The sequence below is a fragment of the Nymphalis io genome, chromosome 3 (assembly GCF_905147045.1).
Source record: "Nymphalis io chromosome 3, ilAglIoxx1.1, whole genome shotgun sequence".
NCBI classification, from domain to species: Eukaryota; Metazoa; Arthropoda; class Insecta; order Lepidoptera; family Nymphalidae; genus Nymphalis; species Nymphalis io.
In genome coordinates this window covers 4,017,295-4,035,281 of record NC_065890.1, presented here as the reverse complement: position 1 = coordinate 4,035,281, position 17,987 = coordinate 4,017,295, and the positions used below count along the sequence as shown (strand labels likewise).

Below are 17,987 nucleotides of genomic sequence, written 5' to 3'. Positions count from 1 at the left end.
CCTAATTTATTTTTGTCATTCAGTAATCCACGAGAGCTATTTTGAGGACCCGTGATTAATTTTATTATTTGAAGCATTTTTAAATTATATTATTTTATATTTAACAATCTATTAAAGCTTAAAGTTTAAAATAAATTATAAAATGATCTGCCCCTTTATAAGTAGGTGAGGATAATGCTACCAGGAAAATATAAATTTATTTATTCTAATTAGGTTGAATCCGTTTCTTGATAACTGTATAAAACATCAGAACTTATTTTTGTTATTATTATATTTTTAAATGAATAATAATATACCTCTTGATCTTATATTCATTATTTATGTAAAATGACGAACGATATCTTTTTTTGAGAAACGTCGTTTAAACATAGATTACTTTATCTTTTGTATCATAAATATTAATTTAAGCCATTTAACTTTCATATTTCTGTTAAATACTTAATGTCAATTCGAAACTTTACCTATTGTATTATAATTAACTTTTAAAATTAAGATTAACTAATGTATTTGTCGATTTTAATAAAAAATATTGTTCAGGATTACAAAATACGTAATACAAAATCCGACAGAGATAATGGAGTTTAAAATTAATTTTCCGCCATTAGTAATTCGTAGCAACAACCAATTATCAGCTTTAAGCTGGTTTTTCAGTAAGAAATATAATATATACATATCTTACACTTCCAATATATAAAAGAATAACTGACTGACATAGTATATCCCAAACTGCTGGGGCTAGCACCATGGCAAATGGGTTCCTTTTACACAATAGGTAAGCACTAAGAAAGGATTTTTGAAAATTCAACCATCAATTCAAAAAATAGGGGTTTTTGAAGAAAATTGATAGTGAAGCCGCGGTTAAAGCGCTTCTAGTATTATATAAATTACATCCTATAATCAGCATTCATACTTTATGTGATTTAGAAATATCCACACTATCGCTAATAAATATATTATCACAAATAGAAATTGATTCTGATGAGGAACGATCGCTTGAAAGGGGGTTCTACTGATAGCTTAATTTCCCTTAAAATATTGCACGATCGACTGAGAATAAATTTGGTTTGGAATATAACAATACAGATAAAAGGTATGTTAAACAATTATGTTTATTATAAGTATTAACTTAGCGGTATTCATTTGAATCTTTTGATGTTATATATTATTCATATATTACATCCCATAGTGAAAAACCGTCTTTAAATGACACTTCTTACTCCTTATACATCTAAATTAATATATGAATCAGTCATTATTTTACGCCCTACATCGATGACCGATGATAAAAATGAGTTTAAATTATGTATTATTTTTATTATGCATGAAAATATGTATAGTTTTTTGTGAAACAGACTGCAGTGACTTTGAAACATGTGGGTCATGTATTGGATACGCTTTGGATCGCTGTGTTTGGTGCTCTGCTGTAAGGAAATTTAATTTATAATAATTTACTTTAATTATATAATAAATGTTCATTTATTAAATGAAATTTTAAATATTACTATTTAATTCTAAAAAAAATTAGGAAGTACATGAAGGTCCAAGATGCAAGTCGAGAATTAAGGTAACCGAAAGCAAGCTTTGGTGTAACGGTACACCTATATACGATCCAGAAACAGAAAAGATTGTGACAATGGATAAAGATTTTAATGCAGGGGAAAAAGGAGACCCAGTTATTCAATTCAGACCTCAGTCTTTGAATATTAAGGCGAGGCCCGGAATACCCGTGAAAATTGCAATGTCATATAAACCTGCAAAACATTACCCATTAGATGTATATTATTTGATGGACTACTCACATACTATGACAAAACATGCAGAAACACTTAAAAATCAAGGATTCAACATCTACAATGAACTAACTAAGATTACGAATAACGTTCGCTTAGGTGTTGGAAGTTTCGTTGAGAAAAACTCTTTACCATATGTTGAGTAAGTAAATAATAATTCGCTTTTGTTTAGTTTCTGATATTATCTATTAATTACAAATTCTTATTTTTAGTGACTCACAACAAAATTCATATTCGTTTAAAAATCATTTATCTTTGACTGACAATATGAACAAATTCAGAGAAGCTTTAAATGAAAAACTTAATGGTTCTAATTATGATGATCCTGAAGCCAGCTTAGATGGTCTTATGCAAGCAATGGTTTGTAAAAAAGAAGTGGGATGGAGAGATAACGCGCGAAAAATTATTGTATTAAGTACTGATTCAACGTACCATAGTGCGGGCGATGGAAAATTTGTCGGTGCAGCTCGACCACATGACATGAAATGTTATGTAGTTAATAATAAATACCAAATGGAGCTAGAATTAGACTATCCATCTGTCAGTCAAATAAATAAAGTAGCTGCAGAAAATAATATCATGGTTATATTTTCTGCTGATGAACATGTCGAACCACACTACAAAGCCTTGGAGAAAAACGTATTAGGTTCAAAATATGTCCCATTAAAAGCAGATTCAACACTGGCAGATGTTATTAAAACAGAATACCTGGTAAGTAATTCTAACTATGTTTGATTTTTTATTCCAAATTAGACATTCGCCTGAACAATTTATTATCATTTTTAGAGTTTAATTAGAAAAGTTTACCTAAATTATAAGATTCCATCCTTTATGCATTTAACACTTGATCAAGACTGTAGTAAGGACAATGAATGTGAGCTGAAACATAATCAATCTGTTGAATTAACGGGTACTTTAACAATAACATCATGTCCACCGAAAAATAATTATAAACACGATGTGGAAATTGGACCACGAATGTTGAATGAAAAATTGAATATACAAGTTGATATATATTGTCAATGTGATTGTGAAGAACCAGGAAGTGGGATAGACAATTCGGATATATGTAATAATGCTGGGACATATCAATGTGGAATTTGCAATTGCGATAGTGACAGGTGATAGGCTTTTTTTATAAATTTATTTAATTATTATTTATATCCTAATTGACAACTAAAATAACTTTTCTTATCTAAATTATTATTACTTCAAAGTGCGATAACCTTTTAATGGATATCCAACTCGCATTTAAATGGTTTTTATATTCGATTTTCAGGTATGGATCTAGTTGTCAATGTAATGGAATTTCAAGTGATACACAGGATGAAGATCGATGTAAAAAGGATAACCAAACCCTTATCTGTAGCGGGCATGGAACTTGCAGGTAACTAAGTGACTTGTAAAAATTGTCTTGTACAATATGAAAATATATTGTATATATTTAAAACTTATTTTAACGATATAGCTGCGGAAAATGCGACCCATGTTCACCAGGTTTCTCGGGTCCATACTGTGAATATGACGATAAAGCATGCCCTAGCCCCGAAGGCTTACTATGTGCTGATCATGGTATATGTAAATATGGACAGTGCCAATGCTCTCCCAATTGGATCGGCGAGGATTGCAGATGTCCTAATAATAATGAAAGCTGCAAAGCACCCTATTCTAAAGAGGTAAGGTACAATAACATTACACTTCAAAATAATTCCGGTAAAACGAGAGCTTTATTTAATGTGTTAAAAAAAACAGTCTATATAAGTCTATAGGAATATTAAATTAAAAATCATTAATTACTTGAACTTATCTTAAAATGTCAAATCCTTGTCATAGTGAAATATACAACGGCACAGATTTAGATTAAAGTCATTTTAATTTCAAAAGTAAAACTAAATTTCTTAGTACCATTAGTGATTAATAGTAAATGTGAAATGATATATCAGGTATGTTCGGGGAATGGTGACTGCTCATGTGGCAAATGTGAATGCAAAGTGTGTTCTGGTCAATTTTGCGATGATTGTGAAGAAGTAGCAATGAAACGTTGCAAGGAATTGGAAGATTTTGCATATTGTAATTTCAACGAAAATAAAAATGTTTGTGATTTGAAATTTAATCAAACAAACACAGAAGTTACTATTGTCAATAAAACAGAAATAAATTCACCAGATTGGTACATGGCTAAGTACTGGTGTAGAAAAATCTTGGAAGATGAACAAATTTTTGTGTTTAAATATTATTATTCAACATCTTCAAACAGCAAGTTACACCTCATTATTCAAAATGAGTTAGAGAAGCCACCAATTGCTAACGTGTGGAGTAAGTACATTAATTCAGATTTTATTTATTTATTAATCCTTTATTGCACACACACTCTTCCAGGCAACCTCTGTAAGAGAAATGTTTGTGTTTTTTAGCCAGGATCACTAATCGGGCATAGTGTGCGAACGACTTATACTTAAAATTTATTAAGCTTAATACAAATATGTAATATACCAACCTACATACATACATATATATATATATATATATATATATATATACATACACTTATACATATATACATACATACATAATTATATAAGAAATAAACAACCATATACATATAATAATACAACATGCTCTAGTTAAATTGATAGATAATAATTATGCAAACGACTTAAAAATATGTACGGCTTCAGCTTGACGAATTTCTCGAGGCAAGGAATTCCATAGTTTGATTAGATTTAGATTAGATTTTACTTATAACAAAAAAAATATAATATGTATATTTATATATACGTATATCAATTATTTTATTTCATTCATTTTCTTAAGCAACTGTAACCGACGCTAAGAAAATCACAATTATTATGTCAACTCTCAAAACTCTCCACTTACCTCTTCTCACCTTACAATATCATCTGTACATTGTAATAATGTTTCTTTCACAGTTGCTGTTGGAAGTGTCATAGGTGCGGTTTTATTGATTGGACTGTTAACTCTAATTGCGTGGAAAGTTCTAGTTGACCTACACGATAAACGGGAATATGATAAATTTGCAAATGAATCTGCCGCTGCAGGATTCGATACATCTATAAATCCTTTATATCAATCACCAGCTACGAACTTCTCAAATCCCGCCTATGACGGCTGATCTTGAAACTTTTAAACAAATATTGTAATAAAATTAATTATTAAAAGACGTTTAATTTTCATTTTTAATTTTTAATCACACAAAATTTAATCAAGACAATATATAAATTATTATAAAACATTTGTAAAAATAAATACAAAAAAACAACACCGACATCGACTTTTACACTGGTTTTAATAATTTCATAATATTATGGAATATTTCATGAAGTGAAATTGTTTTTGGATATTTTATTTGAATTCGTTTTCAAATTGTCGACTATTTTTTGGCGGTCCGTGTATTTTGACGATCGTGCGAACGTTTTAGACGTGTCGGTGTCTCGTCATTATAAAGTTTCTTCTCTCGACGCTGTTCGATATCAAGCTTTGCGAGAACAGCCTAAAGACAAAATTATTTTGTTATGTCAAAAAATTAATTAAATACATAGGTATAGGAGCAAACACAAATTATATATCTAGATTGAATAGATAAGGAACAAGTATTAATCTTACACAGTTAGAATATAATTCTTGCAGCGCTGGTCCTAGGGTCCTTGAGTTGCTTATTACCAGTATTAAATTTCAGGGGGTAGGAATATTCGTCACGGTGGCATGCGCAAGCGATCCCGTGGCGCTCCTCGTTAAGATGGAAAGGGTATCATTGGTTTTTTAGTGGGTATTCCGATGTTCGGGGCGCACTCGGCGCCTTAGGCACCGACGAGGCCCACATACCCTTCCACTGTTCTCATAGGGGAAACGCGTAATGTGTTTTACAAGCGATAAAAAAGGGGGCAGGAATATTTTGAGATCCACAGGGCTGTGCTGCGACTGACTGCAAGACTGCAATGCCCAGACCGCATAACCGCAATTATGAAGGTAATGTTACTTGAACCGAACGGCTACGGGAAGTTGATTCCAGGAATTCCTGGTCATAGCGTTTTTATCATCCTAATCTATTATTTTGATTTAAGAATTATTAGTAAGTTTTAAAATTTATTACATTATAAAAAAATACTAACTCTATGACTCTCGATTTTGCCACGCTTAGGCTTAGTGTATGTTTGTTTGGGCACTAGGTCTCCAGCGGAACGTCTTTCCTCAACATCCATGTTACTGCTTAAGTAATTGCAGTTACAACTGAAATTAAAGTCATTTCTTAAATTTTTATTTAAAGAAATATGAAAATATCTGTTTTCACATCGTTAATCAAATTAAAAAGCAAAGCTATTAAAATTTTAACTTTTTTTGTTTTAAATCTGTATAAGCTGGTCTGTGCTTATTGTGTGTTATACTGTCAAAGGTTAGGTATATTTTGTACAGCCTCAATGCCTATGAGCAGAAATAATCAAGTGTCGTATAGCCTGTGTGTATCTCACTTTTATATTTAACCTCAGGCTACATTATAAACATATTTTAATGACACAAGCATACCACACTCATATCATTACATAGCTAAATTCATTAAATTATATGATTCTTATCTAGATTATAACTTTGAGTTGGAGTACATATATATACGTACACATCCTTCTCGGCTACAGCTGGCATTTTATTTGTTGATCCTGGACTATTATCACGCGATATCTTTGGAGTACCTCTGCAAACCGCCTCTCTTACTTCCTGTAGACGACGCCATTCTTCTGCTACCTTACGATCTAGGTCAGCCACTGTACAATAATGAGTAGTCAGTTACACACTGTAATACCAGTTTTTATTTTTTGGATTAAGCTTTTTTCCTATCAATTATTAATAGTATTTATATTATATTTTATTGTTTTATACCATAGTCAAATACGCAACGCTTCATTTCAGGTTTTTTTAAATGTTTCATATTTACATTGTTATCTATATACTAATATGTAAAAAGAAAACTTTGTAAGCGACATAAACATGTCGCGCACACAGAGGAGTGTGAGGCTTAGCATAGTGAAAGTTTATATGGAAAACCTATTTATATGTAATTTGTCACATTCATTATATTCGATCAAAGCGTCATTTTTCGTATAATTCGATTTTTTTTATATAAATCGAAAATTATAACATAGATTAAAAATTCAAAAGTTTATTTATTGATTAATTCCAAGCTGATGAACAATTAAAAACAATGCATCGTATATTTATATGATATGAAGTTTCATTTTTTTAGCAATAAATGTATGTACGAATTTCAAAAAAAAAGGTCGTATAAAAAAAACTAACTATTTTTCTGCGTTTGCCGGTGTTTATTCATTATTCTTTTCTTGTGAGTTTCTTCCTTATTTAGTCTTGCTTTCCATGTGCGACATACTTTCAAATGCAAAAAAGATAGCTCCTGAGCATCCAACACCTGGAATTAATAAAAGTGTGTTACAAATTGTTAGTAAGAGTGTTATTTGTTTTTAGCTATTTGTTTTAAGAATGCATAATATATAAATATGAAACAGTTATATAATAATTATTAGTATACATAGTAATATGCGAATCAGTTTTATAAGATTGAACAAGCCCGAAGTGCTTTTGTAACTCATATACGAAACGGATATTAATTATAAAGTATACTAATTTTATATTAAGAAACTTGAAAATGTTCTTACTTCAACAGTATCGTTTAATATTTTGTTAGCAATATATTTTAAATACGCTATCTCTGCCATTTTCCGCTGATCAACATCAACTTGTTCGAATATATTACGAATAGTGTCAGAAATATTAATATCAAGTGAGCAAGTACAGGGGCCATGTGATCTCTTTTTTGGTTTCACATTAAAAGCGTCTACGATTGTTTTAGTTAACGTTTTGTTTTCTGTACGAGTTCTGCCTTTTTTCTTTTTCAATTCCGGTGTTAGAATTTTGACTGGAATCTACAATAACAATAAAATTAATATTATTTCTTTTGATAATTAGATACATATTTGCATTTACTAATGAAATACGTTTAAACATTGATCACCTCGTCCAAAGTCATATTATTATTAAGTTTTGATTTTAAGCAACGATTTTCATTCCCAAGTTTTTCTGCTTTACGCATGGCTTCTATACTCATAGATCTGAGGTTTTCTATTTCATTTCCATGTTTATTTAATATTTCATTTACTGCTTCTTCGTGAAGATTTTGAATATTCTCAACTCCTTGATTATGTTCACTTATAATGTGCTTAATGTTATTTTCGTATTGAGTTTTAACAGCATCTAATTTATTTTTGTAATGTTTTTCTAAAACTTTCATCGTGTCAGTAAGTTTCTGTATTTTATTTTGATAATCAACTTCAGCTACATCTAATTTTACTAATATGCCACGATCAGTGACTGCGTTGGTTGTTTTTGAATTCGATTTTGTTGATATGGATTGTTCAGGTGAGGATTTTAATACACTAGATTTTCCAGATTCCGAGAATTCACTTTTATTGCTAAATCTTTTTTCACTGTAACTTTTTCGCAATGGCTTAATATTATCTAAATTTAGATTATTAATAAAATCTATATCATTTTGTACATAGTCCAAAACGTAGTTGAGTCTATAATTACTTCCATTACGCTTTGGTTCATTTGTGTTATTACGTACATCTTTTAAAACCGTAGTATTACCGTTAATACGAGACAAAGTAGGATTTGAATTACTGTTACAAATTGACTTGACAGGTGATTGTGTTTCTCCAATTTGAATCGTTGTAGTATTAACATCATTATATCTATATTGTTTTCTTTTAAAGCTTCTGGTTTGCGTTTTCTGTTTCGAATGCTCATTATTATTCTTAGAAATTATCTTATTATGATCAATAACTTGATCATCGGTTATATTCAAAAGTGTATAATCAATATTAGATTCATTCGTGTTTTTGGAGCTATTATTATTAATTTTAGTATCTGAATGTATTACCCATCTAGAAGAAGCATTAATTGGTCGATTATATGAATCTAAAGACTTTGTATCTGCATCTGATACAGTGGAAGTCGAGAAATCTGTGAATACTGTCGGTAAATTAATTTTAAGTTTCGTTTTAATACTATCATCGTATTTCTTTTCGTCATCTGGATGTTTCTTTGTATCTTTTACGATCTTTTGTCTCCTTTGAAGTAGGTCTTTATTTGTGTGAACAACTGCTCTCTCCACAATCATATTTATCAAATCGTTTTGAGGCCATGGTTTGTTTTCGTTGTTAGCTTGTTCATCAAAAATGCTTTGGCTTTCTTTATAAATTAAAAACATGTCCTTATCTGTTGATGCAGGTGAATCATCAAATGCAATTTTTTCTTTAAAGCTATTATTGCTATCGAAATCATTTTCATATTTTTTGTGTTTTTTATCATTGCTGCACGACTTAAAACTTTCAGTTTGATCCTTACTCATGCAGTTATCATCGTCGCAATTGTTTTCAGTAGTACTGGTTAGCATTTGTGTACTGCAAATGTCGAGAACGCTATCATTATTAACCGATGAGTTTAAATTATTTAATAACTTCCGTTCATTATCATCCAACATTTCATTTTTATGTAGATCAGCTATTGAATACTGCTCTAGTCTACCAAGACTAAGTCTTTTTACTTTATAGTTCATATAGATATATTTTACGCAATCAACAGTGAGCTTTCCGTCTTCCGTTTTAAAAAAATCAGTAAGATTGAAATTTCCTTGTTCCTTATTCAATTTTAATATTTCGGATGCGTTTTCAATAGACGCTGTTAACATATTTAAATTATTTTCATTCGTACATTCTATTAAATTGCTTTGGGTGTCAGTTTGAGAGTAAACATCTTTAGTACTTGAAAGTAGATCTGTCTGAGCTGTAAAATTTTTGGTAGGTTTATTTTTTATTTCTTCAAAATACGTTTGTAGTTCAGCAATTTGCTTATTTTTTTCTTCTATGAAAGATTTTGACTTTTCTATATCATCTAGGTATCTATTTTTGTCTGTAATTTCAGTGTTAAGTTTTTCTTGTAATTCTCCAATTACGTTTAAGGAATTATCGTACTGATCCTGAAGAGATAAATTTTCTTCTTTTAATTTCGTAATATCACATTCATTCAATTGCTTAACTCGATTAAAAATTAACTTTTGATTCATAATTTCTCCTTCTAAATCATTTATAAACTTTTCATAATTTTTTTTTTCACTTTTGAGGTTATCTAAATGTTCTTCGAGTTTTTTTCTTTCCCTATGTATTTCTTCTTTTTCATGAATTATATTTTCTCTTTCTTTTTCTGCAATAATCTTAGCTTCTTTGGCTTTGGATTTAAGTAATTGATAAGAAGCTTGTACATTAGATAAAGTTGTTGTAAATGAACTATTTTTTTCGCTAATATATTTATTCAACCGATTCAACGATACCATTACATCTTTGAGTGTGCTGTTAATCTTAGACAAGTTAGTATCTCCAAGATATCTTAGCTCTAATTCTTTTATTTTGGAAATAATTGCTAGTCTTTCATCCTTTAGGTCTTTCATTTGTATGAGGTACTTATTTTCATCTTCAAATGAGTCCTCCGTTCCTCCAAGTTGAGCCAAATCCATTTTCATGTTATGTGTTGCCTTTGAATCTACATTAAATTATTTGCTAATGTTAATAAATTGTTAAAGTTATTGGCTTAATATATGTAATAAAAACTGAGACCGAGACCAATTTCAACCTATACATTTGTAGAAATATCCCTGGTATTATTTAGTATTTATATTATAAAAAAGCCGAGATGGCCTAGTGGTAAGAACGCGTGAATCTTAACCGATGATCGTGGGTTCAAACCCGGGCAAGCACCACTGAATTTTCATGTGCTTAATTTGTGTTTATAATTCATCTCGTGCTTGACGGTGAAGGAAAACATCGTGAGGAAACCTGCATTTGTCTAATTTCATCGAAATTGTGCCACGTGTGTATTCTACCAACCCGCATTGAAGCAGCGTGGTAGAATAAGCTCCAAACCTTCTCCTCAAAAGGGAGAGGGGGCCTTAGCCCAGCAGTGGGACATTAACAGGCTGTTACTGTATATTATATTAAGATAAGATATATTATGCAACAAGCTGTAGTAAGTACATTTAAAAAAACATATATTATGTAATAAAAACATAAAGCTATTACGGTGGGCCTCTATCGTCTTAAAAGATTGCTCAATTCTTTCGTAGCTAAGCTGTCTTATTTGTTCCCCGGATTCAATTACTTCATTTAGATTGTATTGGAGTTTTCTTATTTCATCTTCTAATTCGTTGATGTGGTTTTCTAAGGTAGATATTTTTTTGTCTTTGCTAATAATCTGTTCTGAAAGATCACTTGTAAGAAACTCCTAAAAATTTCAACGTATTATAAAGTGTTAAGTTCTTTGTAATATAAATAAATAATAAAAGAAATATATTTGTTTTACCGATTCCTCTAATTTATCAAGTAAGTCTGTTATCTTTTTATGGTAAGATATTTTTTCTTCTCGAAGATTATCTATTTCTTTTTTAATATCGTGATAGCAAACATGTAGAGATTCAGATTTCGTGGAATTCTAAAAAAGGAAATTGTATATTAATTAATCATTATTGAGCTGATAATTAACATCACATCAAATATTATTTGTTAACCTCTACACGGACTTGTATCAGTGCCTTTTCTAAGTCTTCGTTATGTATTAATAGATTTTTGCTTTCATTATTTAAACTGTTATTTTCTTGTTGTAATTTATTCAAAACTTCTAGTTGTTTTTCTAAATCTTTTTGCAAGTTTTCTTTCTCTAGTTTTAGTTTTCCGTAAGTTTCAGTCAAGTTGTTAAAATTTCTTTCTAAGTGTGCATAATCATTCGTTAAAGAATTTAATTTTAATTTCATATTTGAACCATTAGCTTTTAAAGAATTTATACTACATGCAGCTTCCTGTTCTTGAATTTCAAAATTTTTAATTTTTTCATTTAAATGTTCATTTTCCTTATTTTTGTTTTCTAAGACGTTGTATAAATCGTTTATTTCGGCAGTTTTATTGTAAAAGTCTTTTTGTAAAATAGTGTTTGTGTCTTTTAATTTTTTGTAATTTTCTTTTAGATTAGAAAAAGATTGTTCTATATTTATTTTGTCCGTTAAATTTAATTGCAAAACTTCATTTTCTTTACTTATACTATTATAAGCATTAAGTGAATCTTCTAACTCTTTTTCTACTTTTGACAATTTATTTTGTAAAAAAATTCTATCGGCTATTAATTTTTGATAAGCCTCGTTTAACTTTATGTACTCTTCTTGAAAACATTCAGATTTATGTAACTGATCTATCAAAGTTTCACTTTCTTTTTTTGTTAGTTGAAAGGCATGAAGTATGTTTTCCAGTTCAAACGTTTTGTTATGTAAGTCGTTTTGTAGCTTTTCTTTTTCATTTAAAAGATGATCGTGGCTTTCTTTTAATTTATTAAATTTTTGTATAAAATCGTCTTGTTTGTGAAGTTCCATTTTCATTTTTTCTGTTTCGTGATTGATTTCTTCAAAGGACCTTTTAAGTTGCATATTTTCATTCTGTAAAATATGTACACTTTCTTGGTTTATTTCACGCAATAATTGAATTTCTTTTAAGAAATATACATTATCACTATCTAAACTTTGATCGATAAACCTTTTTGGACTATTGTTTTTTGTTTGGTATTTCATTTCTACACTTTCATTACTTTCCCCAGTGTTAGTGTTTTCGTAATTTTTGACATTTTGAAGGATTTCTAAACTTTCTTTTTTTGCGGAATGAATCGAGCTTATTGCAATCTTCTTTTCACTTTCGAGTAATGTCACTTTATTTTCGAAATCGTTGTATATACTTTTTACTTGTCTTACGAGATTCTCGTTTTCAACATTTTTACGATCTAGCTCATCAGTTAAAACATTTATTTCTTGTGATTTACTATTTATGATGTAATTTAAATTTTCCACAGTACTATTATTACTATCTTTTAATTCATTTATTTGCATTTGGCATTTCTCTAAATAGTTTCCTAAATATTGATTAGTTTCTTCGTATTTGCCTTAAAAAGGTTAAGATAATATTATTAAGGAATAGTTATATTATGCATAATATGTAAGTAGTCTAAATCCCATAAAAGATATAAACTATGTTTGATATTTTATAACATATAATGAAGTAATATTATAAATGAACAATGTATTACTTTTCCAAGCCTCTATTTCTAGCTTTAACTCATTGATGACTTCAAGTTTTCTTTCAAATTCCTCATGAAAATATTGTTTCTCCTCTTCACTACAACACAAAGCATCCTTTAAGTTTATTATTTGTTCCTTTTGTGATTTTATTTCATCCATTAGTTCCATAGTTTGTGTATCATCTTCATTTTGAAGAATCTAGTAATGCAAAATAAATATCTAAACAAAATGAAAAGTATGAAAACAATAATATTTTTTATCAGTTTCTAACATTGTTGCTATCTCCATTCAATATACTATCGATTTGATTTGTGAGGCTTTTTATTTGTTGTTCCTGGCACATCATTTTACACTCACATTCTTTTAATTTACAAATGAAAACATTTCTTTGCTTTTCATAAGACAAACAGATTTCACTTATTCTATTTTCAAGTCTGATATTTTCATTTCTTAGTTCATCAATGGTGACAGATTTATTTTTGTTGATTTCTTGTTCAGCCTTTAATTGTGTTTCTATATTCGCTGTCTCTTCAGAAAGTACATAGTAATTTTCTTTTAATGCATCGAGATCTTCCGAACGCTTGCGATAAAATTCTCTGTCTTTCCATAATTCATTATATTCCTTTAGTTTATTTTGTAAGCATTCAAACTCATTTTCTAATTCAAAGTATTTTTGACAACGTGAATTAAGGCTATCTCTTTCGTGTTTCAGGTTATCATAACATTGTAATAAGTCATCATAATTCAATTGTAAATTTTTTAAACGTTTAAGGTTTTTTACGTTCAAATTGTCGTCATCAACTACAAAACATTCATCTAATTGATCGTCTTCAATTTTTTGAGATAAGCTTTCCTTGCTAAGTATCTCTTTCATATCTTCATTTTGCATGATGTCAGCAACAAGATGTGCTCTTTTAGTATCTAAACTGGGTATTTTGCTCTCAGCAGACGTTAATGCAAAAGCAGTCTCTACACGTGTTACAATTTCAGCACGATAACATGAGCAATCTTGTTTTACAGAACTTGATTCCTGTGTGCAAGGAGCAATTAAAGCAAGGCTGAATTTCTCTAAAACTTTTATTTTAAAAATAATTTTCCCTTTAACATCTATGCCTCTCGTATCTTTCCCATTAGTCTAAAATATAATAAATATTGTTATTACATGTTATATAGTTATTCACAATAAATAAATCACAATATACTTATATCTCTGTGGTGGTATAATAACTTACCAATAAATCTAAATATTGTTTATATTTTTCATTTTGGCATAACGTTGCGAATATTTTCTCTAGTGCTGTATAAATATGCGCGTAAATGCAATATGGTTCACAAACATCGTTTTCCATAACCTGGGTACACGAGACATTAGACATTGATTTTTTTAGATTACAGATAAAATAATAAAAATAAACTTTTATAATATCTACTAACCAGCATTAAAGCATCGAGGCTTAGTAAGCAACAAACCTCTTCATAAGAGCCCAGCAGTGGGACATAAACAGGCTTTTAATTATAGACAATAATAGTAAATTCTAGTAATTAAAAACTCACCGCAATAGTATTTTGCATTGCATTTAACTTGGCATCTTTGCATATTATAGTTTCTTGTAATTCATCGATTCTTTTATCATGAGCAGCTAATAATATGAAATTGATATTTTTAAAGTTTTGTTAGTGCTAGTTATATATCCTTATGACTTAAACCAAACAAGTTAGTATATAGACACAACAATGAGAATGAGGAGACTGAGAAATTATGTATTATTATTGTTACTATAAGGCAGTCTAATATTGTACGTATTTTTTATAATATATTTAAATGTTGCAGAAGCAGGAGAGACTGTATAATTTGTTCGTCCGACATAGTCAGTGTGTACGTGCGGCACGGTCGAGTGTTTTTAATTCAATGATTTCGAACCCCGCTCCACTGACTCATGTATATGTCACTGTCAAAGTTGCCATTAGTCGTATACGAGTCAAAACTAAGATTATTATATTTAATTACTAGTATTTATTCCCTTACATATAAATACATGATATTTGCATTTACATATCATCTTATAGCGAGATTTTAACCATTGTAACATCAAAATTGTACCTACAACTTTGCAAATAAATAAATTTGAATTTTGAATTTATATGTCTTTAGTCTCGATTTATTCAACTATACATTATTTACATATTATTTGTCTCTAAGTTAACTGACTGTATAATTTGTTCGTCCGACATAGTCGTCTCACGTAGCTTTGCCAATACTCTCATTAAAGATATTGGGGTGAGGTCATAGACAGTTTACTAACTTTTAAAGATTTTATATATTCCAAACAAAATATAATAAAATAAAATATGTGCGTATGAAATAGTTTGCCTTACATGTACTCGCGTCTATTTTATACGTTTCAATTTGATTGCTTTTCGTTTCCATCTTCGGTGTTGATACTTTTCCCATAATCCACTGTAATTATTTAATTTTATTAAATTTTAACGTCACCTTATTTTAAATAAGAGTATTTTAATGAAAAAAAAAAAATAACCTTACCTCATCACCACGTGACTTTCCAGTCTGTAATTAAAATCATTACTATAAATGAGGTATTAATAAAAATTATTTATATTGCTATTAAATGTAGTGTAAATGTTTATCATATTACATTATTCAAGTGTTCCGCTTTCACTTACATTATTTGTCGAGGTACGCTCGATAAGTTTTAGAATATTTACGGTCAGATAAAGAGGACGATGAGCATGATGTCGCCTACTTCCACGTTAATAAGACCAATAAAATTAGCAGTAATAAGAAATCAGAATGTTTAAGCCGAATATTAAATCTATCACGTGGGCTCACGAGAAATTATTTGCCCACCTGTGGAACAATTACAAGCTGTTACACAGAGGCGCCACCAACGGCCTCGCGATCTGGGAGGACCCGCGCCCCGGAGGTTTATCGTTTATCGAATCGATATTATAATACATCACTAAATACATATGTTTTTATTCAGTCTAGGCCTTCTGACCTCGCAAAATGTATCTTGCCCACATAAATTGTAGGTTTTGACTCGCCACCGCTGTTACATACTCACTATTCAATATTCACTAACCTCTCCCGTATATCGACTGGGCTGTAACAAAAAAAAAATTAAAATAGTTTAAACAATATTTATAATAATAAGATATGAAAATGAGTACATACCTCGTCCCCTCTTGATTTTCCAGTCTGAAAAAAAATTGTATTTAGTCATATTCTGTGAACATAAAATTATGATTTTTTATTAAAACATACCTCAAACGCTTCTGAATCGATTCCCTAAAAACAAAAAATATACATATAATACCAGTAATAATATTATCCACAAATGTTATAGTATATTATAATTATTTTGTATTATTTTTTACCTCTGTGAAACCAGAAAGATCCAAGTCAAGCCACTGTAATAATGTGACAAAATGGTTAATAAGAACTAGTATCCAGATCAACTATCAATGGTTCGTACAAAAACAAATATTCTTACCATTTCGTCTAGTTCCTTATTGGCTGCCTTAATAGCTGCATGCTATAAAAATAAAATGTACATTTAAAGCTGACAAAATCTAACGATAAGTGATTTAGTTGTATTTACTTGGTGGTAGGACTTTGTGTCTGTTGGGTACCACCCGCTCATTAGATATTTTACAGCCAAACAGCAATAGTATCGTTGTGTTCCGGTTTGAAGTGTGAGTGAATCAGGAACTACAAGCACAAGAGACCAAACATCTAACTCGGACTCAAACTAAGGTTGGGGGTGCATTGGCGATGTAAGGAATGGTAAATATTTCTTCCAGTACCGATATTTATGGTGGTATTTACGATTAAGTGGCACATTTTTTCGTTCGTCCTACTTATACAAAAAAAAAACGAGATTCATTGATTTGTATGTATATACTTTTTCTTAAGGATAATTTGGATTCGATAGTCTATTTATTGAGTAATGTATATTATAATGCTACTACCCCAAGAAGTCTAACAATCCATAAACTTAAACCAACAAAATAAAATGTATGATAGAAGCATGATATAATCCAAATTTAACATGGTTGAAACCTTCTCAAAAGGGAGAGGAAGCCTTAACCCTGCAGTGGGACATTGACAGGCTGTTACTGTACTCTACTGTTACTGAAACCGTGTATTAAATAAATGATTATATTTCAATATTACAACAACTCTGTATTATATCTTTTCACCTTATAGGTAACTTCACTTTATTTATTCCGGTCGCTTAATATATAATACATACATGGTAATATTCCGATATTACTTACAGCATTAGCTATATCACATTTTTGTTCACACGTTAGATCCAAATCGTCGTAAGCAGCCAACATTTGTTCAAATTCTCCTATTTTTCGTTTCAATCGAGCGATCTCCGCATTCTTGGATGTCATCAAAGTATTGACAATCACGTCGGTCGGTATATATTTGGGTCGATGTGTTTCATTATTCCTTTTTATGATCTCTACTAAATGTTCTGTTTTGTCCGAACAGAAGTGAGACCAAGCTCTCGCGTCCGTGCATGATGAGTAGGCTTTCAGTTTACCCTCATTTCGTGCCGGTAGGTCGAATAGATCATATTCATTGAACACACGCTCCCTTTTCGTTATAAATGACATCGCCGAAAACTTTGGTCACAGTAAGTTAATATTTGTTTAAACATATAGGCGTTTCTAGTTTTTACGTTTTATAATTATCAGTTATCATTTTACGCATAATATCATTATTTTCAAAAATATTTTGCAACCTTATTACGTACGGTAAAATGTAAATAACAAATATATAAAATATTATTAATTGTCATCAGATATCTGGACGGAACGGTGACTTATAATTATAGAATGTCAAATTTGAATTAGTGTACTTTTTTTTGTATGATAATAAAGAGGTTTTAAGATTTCACTCTTGAGGTATTATTTAAATACATACATATATGTGAGTAATGCTGCCGAGGATATTCGTGCAGTTTTGTTAA

The 17,987-nt window shown here is 30.0% G+C and overlaps 2 protein-coding genes across 2 annotated transcripts; one reads left to right on the top strand and one right to left on the bottom strand.

Annotated features, from left to right (window-relative positions):
• Positions 1-1,248: 1,248 nt before the first annotated feature.
• LOC126781358 (integrin beta-1-like) lies at positions 1,249-4,971 on the top strand. The gene is made up of 8 exons (XM_050506308.1): positions 1,249-1,423; positions 1,526-1,932; positions 2,003-2,501; positions 2,577-2,911; positions 3,070-3,177; positions 3,259-3,466; positions 3,734-4,106; positions 4,721-4,971. Exons 1-8 carry the CDS (start codon positions 1,280-1,282, stop codon positions 4,921-4,923), a joined length of 2,277 nt encoding a protein of 758 aa, XP_050362265.1. The 5' UTR covers positions 1,249-1,279; the 3' UTR covers positions 4,924-4,971.
• Positions 4,972-5,051: 80 nt separating this feature from the next.
• Positions 5,052-17,732, bottom strand: LOC126781342 (putative leucine-rich repeat-containing protein DDB_G0290503). Its single transcript, XM_050506284.1, has 21 exons — positions 17,284-17,732; positions 16,497-16,538; positions 16,381-16,413; positions 16,268-16,291; positions 16,178-16,201; positions 16,086-16,106; positions 15,527-15,550; positions 15,361-15,442; positions 14,539-14,624; positions 14,217-14,336; positions 13,256-14,119; positions 12,993-13,182; positions 11,437-12,848; positions 11,232-11,360; positions 10,952-11,153; positions 7,831-10,415; positions 7,475-7,741; positions 7,101-7,227; positions 6,424-6,568; positions 5,921-6,038; positions 5,052-5,301 (listed from the first exon to the last, which is right to left on the bottom strand). Exons 1-21 carry the CDS (start codon positions 17,629-17,631, stop codon positions 5,182-5,184), a joined length of 6,963 nt encoding a protein of 2,320 aa, XP_050362241.1. The 5' UTR covers positions 17,632-17,732; the 3' UTR covers positions 5,052-5,181.
• Positions 17,733-17,987: the final 255 nt, after the last annotated feature.